General features: G+C 35.0%; 1 protein-coding gene across 1 annotated transcript; it reads left to right on the top strand.

Moving 5' to 3' along the window:
* The first annotated feature begins 4723 nt into the window (after window positions 1–4723).
* LOC140435969 (uncharacterized) lies at window positions 4724–5332 on the top strand. Its single transcript, XM_072524681.1, has one exon. The coding sequence runs from the start codon at window positions 4724–4726 to the stop codon at window positions 5330–5332; it is 609 nt and encodes a 202-aa protein (XP_072380782.1).
* The last annotated feature ends 4723 nt before the right edge of the window (window positions 5333–10055 follow it).

Raw genomic sequence — 10055 nt, 5'->3', positions numbered from 1 at the left:
TTTTATTTTATCTGAAATGAGTGCATTCCACGAAGTAAGGGTTTCAACAATCAAACATTTAATTCTTTAATTCCAGGAATCTACGACAGTAATTGACTAGATAATTACCTTCTAAACTTATTCCACAGAAAATGTGATAGTGGGTTTTTCCATTTTGTAGGAAGGTCCAAGTGGCGTATTCAAAATTCTTAACAGTTCACTAAAAGTAGGTACTTCAGTTGCAAGGTGCAGTTTATTGTATATACTAGTGTTATGGAAAATTTGGAAGTGCCGTGTAAACGCCGAAAAATTGGTCCTCTAACAGTTAATGAAAAAACATTAATATTTAATTGTTTTAAATCATTTACAGACAAACCTTTATGTGAAAGTGTTGATGAGACCGTTGAGTTAGTTAGCAGTACACTTGGTGTTGGGAAATCTACGATTTACAGTGTTATTAAAGAAGAGAAATGTGGTAGTTTTCAAATGCCACGTAATGCTCCAGGGAAACCAAAATTTCAAATAGAATATCATTTTAAAGAAGGACTTCGACGGAAAGTGCATGAATTCTTCTTTAGACAAGAATTTCCAACATTGGATAAAGTTCTTGTCTCATCCTTATCATCTCAATCGAGATGATAAGGATTACCCAGAAATGAGTCGAAGTACGTTATGGAAACTTTTAAAAGAAATAGGCTTCCGCTGGAAAAAGAATCCCAGAAAGTCTATTTTATTAGAAAGAAGCGATATTGTCATATGGAGAAGACATTTTCTAAGAACCATAAAGAAAATGAGAAACCAAAAAAGAAAAATATTTTATCTTGATGAAACATGGATCAACGAGGGTCATATACAAGTCAAAGGCACGCTTTTGTAAATAACTTATCTACTGGTTTAAACCTACCATCAGGAGAGGGACGCAGGCTGATAATAGTACACATTGGCAGTTCAGACGGTTTTGTTGAAGGTGGTTTATTAACTTTTGAATCAACTCGTACCGGTGACTACCATGAAGACATGAACGCTGATGTCTTTCAAGAATGGTTCGAACAAATAATAGATCTTCTTCCTAAGAACTGTGTAATAGTAATGGATAATGCAAGTTATCACTCCAGACTTATAGAAGGACTGCCCACAACCAAGTGGTTAAAAAAAGACTTGCAGAATTGGCTGAGTTCAAAAAATATTACGTACCATCCCGGATCTATAAGAAAGGAACTTTATTCGTTGTGTGCCCTTCATAAAGAAAAATTTAAAAAATACGAAATTGATGAAATTGCCAAAAATCGTGGAATGACAGTACTTAGATCCCCACCATATCATTGTGAATTAAACCCGATTGAACTGGTATGGGCACAGATAAAGAGTGAAGTTTCAAGAAAAAATACCACTTTTAAAATTCATGATGTTAAACAGTTGTTTTTGGAGGCCGTAAATAATGTAAAACCTGAAAACTAGGAAAATGCAGTAAATCACACTATTAAAGAAGAGGAAAAAATGTCTGTAAATCCAGGAAGCTGGACAATATTACTGATAAAATGATCGAGCCAGTTATTATAAATCTTGGTTCTGAAAGTTCATCTTCTGAATCTGATTTGGATTTGTAACAAGTAGCTGTAAGTTTTATATTAATATTTTTATTCATCTATTTAACATACCTTAGACGGTTTTAAAAACTTTTTTCTCTTTTGTAATTTTTAAAAATTAAAAAAAATGTGAATTTTTTAAAACCCTTTTTAATGTAGGCCAGTCAGTTCTAATATAGTGTGTGATAAAAGAGGTCACTTTTGTTTACATACACATAACACTTTATAACACTGAAATAATTCATTTATTTTTTACAATTATTCAAAGTAATTTTTCAATTAATCTTGAGCACGCCCATGGAGTGGTCGGAGCTACCAGTTAAAATTATGCTAATTACTCTCTCGTTCATAAAAATAAACTATAGTTGTCGAGTATTTCCTACTTTGGTAATACAAACGGCCTTGATGGCCATGGAAGTTATCATGATAAAAGATCTGATCTCTTCATCTTTTTTCAATATACCATTTAATATCTTTTTCATTATTTAATTCGTTAGCATACACTATTTGTTGTTCGCTAAATTTAATATAATATTTTCTAACTTTCTAGGTGGTATTTAAATTTTTTTGTAGGTTTAACATAATAGGTATTCTTTACGTATAGGCAATTAGTGACTAAGTCATTGAAGCACTATTGTCGTTGTCATAAAGAATACGTTAACCGATACAATACCACTTGCAGTTTCTAATCTGGACATTAACTAAGAATTCTACTATGTTAAAATGTCAACACTGCCTATATGTTCATGGTAATATATAACAAACACCATTTTCAATAAAATGTCGAGAAAAAATCCTATTGACTAGAATAAAGCAGTTACAATTCTACTCTATAAAAAGGGAAAATGCCGTTTAAAAAGTCATTACACTGGCTAATACATTTTATAGCTTACTGAAAAATAGACTCACCAACACTTTAATAAAAATAAAAAAGTGAGACATAGAAAGGTGAACAACGTTGGGCGTTACTTAACATTGTTTTTTCACTTAAATAAAAAGCTATGGAATTAAAATTAAAAAAGGCGGCGACGATCATTCAAATGTGATATTATTTAATGGATATATGTGTTTGTGTTTGTCCTAAGAACAAACAACCAGTTTTAAACAAATTTATTACCTATTTTAATGCATTTTAAGGAAGTCTACAAAAGAATTATTTTGAAAAGATATACATAAGTTGCATACAATAGAACGCATAGGCAACATTTGTTAAGACTGAGCTCTTCCAACAAACAGCTGAGGTTAATTACATTAGCTCAGTCCAAGTAGCTTGAACGCATGGGTGTGCTCTGAAATAAATAGAAATGTTATCCAACTGATGACATACTGATATAATTCATTGTACTGATATGTAAGTATCATTATATTTTGCAACTATGCAACAGTTAACATCAGACTGAAACTGGTTATTTTGAAACACACTTCACGTTATATAGCTAACTACTGTTGTATTTCTAGACTTTTATGCTACTTTTTTCTAATTGATATTGTATATTGCTGACAACCTTTTATATTTTTATATAACTGACTATTAACTTAGTCCAATATATTCTCAGTACCACTTTAAATGATTTTTTAGTTGAATACACATTGGCTTAAATATATCATCTATTTCAATCTTTAGTTTCTTGTGGGCCTAATGATGCTGTATAGCTTGTAAACAGCGAAACCGGTTGCCCAATCTTTGTCTTAATAAATACCTAAAACAGTAAAACAACTTAAAACGGATTGTGAGTATAGGACCTTTTTCCATAACATTCATAAAATCTCCCAAATTGGTAATCCTTTTCGTTTATGTTTTACGGGGAATCCTTCGAATATATTGTACGTACTTTTATTTTGTTTGCCTTGACAGCAATACAAAAATACATGTTTCTATAGTCAGTTTTTTTAAATTGAATTCATACTATAATGCCATCACATTTTAAAAAAAAAAACGTGAAAAATGACAACTACGATATTTCCGCGAAATATAAAAAGCCTTAAGATAGCTTGCAGGATAAAGCAGAGCCTAATCTGGCATGAAGTGAGTGTTATACTCACTTCACGGAAGTATCGCATTTACTTCCATGAATCGCAATATTTCTTGCAAGTAATTAAATGCGCCGACGAATGATGCTGTTGCCGCTCGAGGAGTGCATTAAAATCGGTCTTTCCAGATATCCTGCAGCCAGCCTGCCCAATACTTCAAATCACAAGGAAGCTCGTAGTACCTAGTCAGTTAGATAAAGGATAATGCAAGTTTTCACCAGGTCCTGTGAGGTTGTCCGTTGATCTGTTGCCTCTGCCGAAAGAATGTGATCAGGTGCCTTGTGATGTCTTTTGTCCATCACTATTATACCACCTCAAGAACAGCATATATGCAAGCAGTAAGATCTATTCCACAATAGTGCATCGAACAGAGACTTGGTTCAAAAGGACAAATGAACTTCTCCGTATTGTGCATTACAATAAAACATCGTCTGCGAATGCCGATTGACTCGACTTAAGTGTACCGACATACCGATACATTGATGTACGGGTAGAACATACCGAAAATACCTTCCTTTCAGTGTTCTTTGCGGTTTCTGAGATGACTGAAATGTGTTTCGGGAACGGGAAAGCTGATACTATCAACCAGCTAGAGGCTTTTGAGATGTGATTGCATAGAAGAATGCCCCGAACACCCTGGATAGCGATGCAGACCAATGAAACTATGTTAAACAGATCTATGCCACTCGAGAGTTATTAAAACTATTATAATAAGAAATATTTCATATCTAGGCCATATCCTTTAATTAGATCGTAACAAAATCCTACAGCTTGCCATGAAAGGTAAAATCGAGGGCCTCAGATTTCGATTTAAATATGGAGTTTAAATCGAATCTGAAGGGAAAAGTTTTAAATAATCAGACACGGGAAGTGATAGCAAATGTGATTCACTTTATGAGAAAGGAAGCCAAAGACAATAAATCGTGTAGAGATTTGAAAAAAGTGCAGGAGCGTGTGGTATTGGCAACAGGTGTTAGTTTAAGGAGCGTTCAAAAAATTGCTCGGGAAATGCAATTAATTGAAGACAGCGAATGTTCCTTATTTGTAACTACAAAGAAAAAGAGGAAACAAGCGCTTCAAAAACGTGCTTGGACGATTTTGATACAGGGCATCTTCGACGTTATATAATGGATTTTTGTATAACACGAAAACAAGTGCCAACTGTGAAACGCATACACAGAACATTTGCAGAGGAGTACAACTACTCAGGTTCCATAGAAAGCTTACGAACAGTAATTGGAAAGATGGGATTCCGTTGGCGAAAAACCAGAGCTAATAGAAAATTATTAATGCAAAAGCCCAATATTCAACATCTTAGAGACAGAAACTCTAACAGAAACGCAAATCGCCCAATTATATACATGGATGAAACATACGTCCATTCATCTCATACCTACCAAAAGAGCTGGTCTGATAGTTCAAACAAGGGCATACAAAAACCAGTATCTAAAGGACAGATGTTTGTGATAGTGCATGCTGGAGGTGAAAGTGGTTTTGTTAAAAACGCTTATCTGCGCTACAAACCTACTATAAACACAGGAGATTATCATGATGCAATGAACTATGACAATTACAAAAAGTGGCTTCGGGATAAGTTGATACCAAATTTGCCCCCGAACAGCGTTTTAGTGTTTGATAATGCACCGTATCACAACGTACAGACTGAGAAATGTCCAACTATGTCTTCCAGAAATGCAGTAGTGGCTGACAACTTGAAATATTTCGTTTACAGATGACGTGTTGAAATTTGAACTATACTTACGACATTATAAAATTACACAAACCTAGATTTAAAACGTATGAAATTGGCAAAATACTCGAGAATAAAGGACATTCAGTTTTACGGCCGCCCCGTATCATCCGGATTTGAATCCTTCTGTGAAGCAATATGTCGCTACAAAAAATGTCAGTTTTGATTTTAAATTAGTGGAAAGTTTGTGTGATGAATTTTTTAATTCGTTTTCAGTCCAACAATGGAAAAAGAGGTCTGAACATGTTAAAAAAATAGACCGTGGTGGATCAAATAATCGTAAATGTAGGTGTCGATAGTGACAGTGATTCTGAAAATGACGAGATGGACTCTGATTCTGAGTCAGATGATTCAGAAATATGAACCTGAGACACTAATGTTGCATTTCAGAAACTGTTAGATATCATAAACTTTTAATAATTTTTTAGAAATAATGTTATTTTTATTTAATTCTCCGCGGGCGATTGTAGCAGTCGAAACGAAAGAATTTTTAATTTCCCGCCTTAATAACTTATAGGGCCCCCCCTACATGGTCATTAATATCACATTATAAAATATTTTGCATTCTTTGCCCAAGTACTTTCGCTCACTAGAGCATCTTCAGGGGAATTTCGTCAATTTTGGACTATTCAACAATCCCAGAATGTCATAAACATAAAATTAAACATATAGTTGAACATATTACTACACTAAACAAGGAAAAACAGTTTAAAATTATTTAAAAAGGCGAAGCTACATTCTGGTCGGCAACAGGAGAGAGAATGGCTCCTATGTATAATTATTAAAACTGTGCTCGATATCTGCCTTTATTTTATAAAAGTTTATTTCAGAGAAACCTATCTTCTTACTGAGTCGTTAAAATGAATCCTAAAAGGACGAAATACGCTTTCACTATTTTTTGTCCAGGTCCCTAAACCATATGTTAGGACTGGGCGTATTATTGTTTTGTAGAGTTTTATTTTTGTATTTCTCGATATAATTGTATATTTAAGGAGGAGGTTGAGCCCAAAACAGCATCTTTTGACCGTAAAAATTCTGCAGTTTTTAGTGTAAAGGAGCACTCCCAGATATACAAATTTGTTCACTGCTTAGATGACGTCGTTTTCTATAACAAGTGGTCGTAGGATTTGTTGTTGCGTGCTTATTTTCATATACTTAGTTTTGTTGGTGTTTTTTTGTAGCTGAGTCTTTTAATGCTACATACGCCTCTCGTACAACGTTTTCTGCTCTCCCAACAACATTGATATCATCAGTATAGGCCAGGATTTGCACTAATTTATTATATACTGAACCAGTGGTTGTGATTTGTGACATACGTATTACTTTTTCTAGAGCCAGATTGAATAATATACAGAAAAGAGGGTCTCTCTGGCGATGTCCGTTATTTGTTTTAAAATGCTCAGACAGTTCCCCTGAATTCCTACTCTACATTCAACTGTTTTAAGAGTTAGTTTTGTTAAATTTAACAACTGATTTGGTATTCCTAGCTCTTTCATTGCTTTAAAAATTTCTCTTCTATTCAGAGTCGTAGGCTGCTCTGTAGTCTATAAATATCAGTGAGCATCAATGCCATATTCCAGTGTTTTTTCCACAATTTGTTTCAGGGTTGCAATCTGATGAATTGTCGATTTAACACCTCGCTGCATTTAGAAGCGTAAGTCCTCTGTGGTTAGAGTATTCAAAGATATCTCATTTTTTGTGCATAGTGCAAAGTATTCCAATATTCTGGAATATTGGGAGGGGTTTTCTGTGTCCATATTTCTTTTATAAGCTGCTGTAATGCCATTATGGTATCATGGCTACCTTTTTTTATATAGTTCGGCTGAGAGATTATCTATTCCGGGTGATTTGTTTCTGGCTAGTTTTTTAACGGCGTCTTTAACTTCAAGAATCGTTGTTTCACTTCCCCCTCGTCTGTTCCCCTTACCTCATCTCTTTCGTCTTCCAGGTTTTTTTTATTCTTCCTCTATAATAAGTGCCTGGTTAAAGTATTCCACCCGTATATTCAATACATCTTCCCTTGTTGTTAATAGATCGCCATTCTTACTTCTGCAAGTCTCGAATATGACGTTTACGAGCTTAAACATATAATCATTTAGTTCGAACAAAACATAAATAATCTTTCTATAAAACATTTTTAATTTTCTAATAATCCCTAATATTATGTATTGGTGGGGGAGGCCGTAGCTCTATGGCCACCATACTGGCCTTCTAATCTAGAGCGCACGATTCTATTCTCGGCACCAAGAACGGCATTTTCATTTTTAAAAATGATAATTTTGGAGGACACCTAAAGCCATCAGTACCTCTGGGCCAGTGTGCATCCATATATTATTATTATTTACCAGATTTAGCCATACGGCTCACACTCCCTATAAGGGGAACATTCGCTCTTCCCAGATACCTACGGTATCAAAAGGATTGAGCTCTGGTGGGACTCTTTCCATGTTATCGAGTCCTAGGTGACTTGGTACGTCGGTGTATCTCCCAAAAATTTTCGCACGCATCTGGACGTCGAAAGTAGCACAGCTTTCTGCATGATCTTATATAGATGTTCATTTAGACCCAGCTTTTTTATGTTTTCTAGGAGGTTCTTCGGGATGACTCCAGTGGTAGAAAGAATAATAGGTATCGTCTGGGTACTTTCCATTCTCCATTGTCTCCTTATTTGTATTTCTAGATCTCTGTACTTGGCGATTTTTCGTTATACTTAACACGCAGATTATTGTTGTTAGGTACCGCCACATCGATTAGTGTTGTTTGTCTTGTTAGTTTATTAATTGGCACGAGATCTGGTCTATTATGTGCTACAGTTTGGTCTGTGAGAACAGTGCGATTCCAGTATAGCTTGTAGTTGTCATTTTCAAGCATACTCTCAGAAACGTATTGATAATATGGGAGATGGTTTGTTTGTAGAAGTCCCAGTTTAAAAGCTATCTCTTGATGGAGGATCTTCCCTACTGAGTCATGCCGTTCCTTATATTCAGTTGCAGCAAATGCCTGGCAGCCCCCGGTAAGATGTTGGATAGTTTCTTGGGCTTGACATCTATATCGGCATTTGTCGTTTTGGACCTGAGGGTCTTTGACGATATATTTCAGGTAATTTTTGGTTGGTATAACCTGATCCTGAATGGCGAGTAATGAACCTTCTGTTTCAAAGAACATCTTTTCTGATGTCAGCCAATAGTTCGACGCTATATTGTCCACATAGTCTTGACTGACTTCATTCGGATATCGCCCGTGCAGAGGTTTACCCATCCAGATGCACATTTTTCGTTCTTAGTAAGATGGTTTATGCGCATTTCTTGTTCCCTCAGTTTGATCGGTGTTGTGTCATCTACTGCACTTGCTCACTTATATCAATAAGTCCTCGTCCTCCTAAATACCGCGGTAATGTCGTTCTTCTCTACCTCTAATGAACTCTGATGTTAATTCGATTTTCATTTGTTTATGGTCAATTTTCCGCGCTTGCTTTACTCCTAGATATTTATACATATCATTTTCGCCCATAGCCTCGATGTTTTGGCCATTTTGCATATCGAATCCCCCGGGCTGAACCTTTCCCTTAACTATATTTAGTACACGACATTTGTCTAACATAAAGTGCATACTGATATCATTTGAAAATATTTCTACAGTTTTTATCATTTGATCTAAGTGATTTCGAGTGGAAGCCATTAGTTTCAAATCATCCATATACAGAAGATGATTAAGCTTCGCCACTACAGTATTGTTGTTTTTAATGCTAAAACCTGAGTCAGTGGAGTTCAATAGCTGGGATAATGGGTTCATCTCTAGACAGAACCACAATGGACTCAGCGAGTCTCCTTGAAATAGGCCGCGGTTAATTGCGATATTTTCCGTTTCGATATTGCTTTCACCAGGTATTTGGAGGTGAATTTTAGTATTCCAGTCTGTCATTATATGTCTTAAAAAGGCCACTATATTATCATCGACTTTATATATTCTTAATATATCTACCAGCTATTTATGTGGCACTGAGTCAAAGGCTTTCTTATAGTCAATAAAGGCAGTGAAGTGGTTCTTTTTTTTGGTGTATGCCTGGTTAGAAATAACTGAGTCGATAATAAGTTGTTCTTTGCAACCCATGGAACCCTTAGCGCATCCTTTCTGTTGAGATTCTATGATATTGTTTAGTGCGCAGTGTTAGTAGATACGCTGGGCTACACAGGATGTGAAGAATTTGTACAGAGTTGGAAGACACGTAATTGGCCGGTACTTGGCTGGATCTTGGGTATTATTTTGATTATTATTATTATTATTATTTTTAGGTTGTTTGTTTAGACTCAGTTCAAATTAATGATATGCTGTAATTTGTCACTGCCTAAATTTTCTTTGATATTGCGATAACAGTAATATTAAAATTAACCATTACAGATACTAATAAATTTATTAACAAAAAATAATTGTACATAGGTACGTGAAATACGATATAATATGATATACACTATTATAGTCCAGTCGTCAGAGATTTGGCATCTAAAAATCATACGAACAATCTGAATTTTGCTAAGAATGTCAATTTTGGGGCTCCAAAAACATACATAAAAGTTTATGACTCCTACCTCTCGGCCCTCCGTACATGAAATTGTACGCCGTAGAAAAAAAATATTTTAACTAAAAATGTAGCTGAGAAAATTTTAAACAAAAATGTTTATTATTGTGCAGTTGTCTCGGAAGCAACGCTT

The sequence above is a fragment of the Diabrotica undecimpunctata genome, chromosome 3 (genome assembly GCF_040954645.1).
Source record: "Diabrotica undecimpunctata isolate CICGRU chromosome 3, icDiaUnde3, whole genome shotgun sequence".
NCBI classification, from domain to species: domain Eukaryota; kingdom Metazoa; phylum Arthropoda; class Insecta; order Coleoptera; family Chrysomelidae; genus Diabrotica; species Diabrotica undecimpunctata.
Note: the sequence above shows the minus strand (reverse complement) of the source record. Positions and strands in the feature narration are given on the sequence as shown.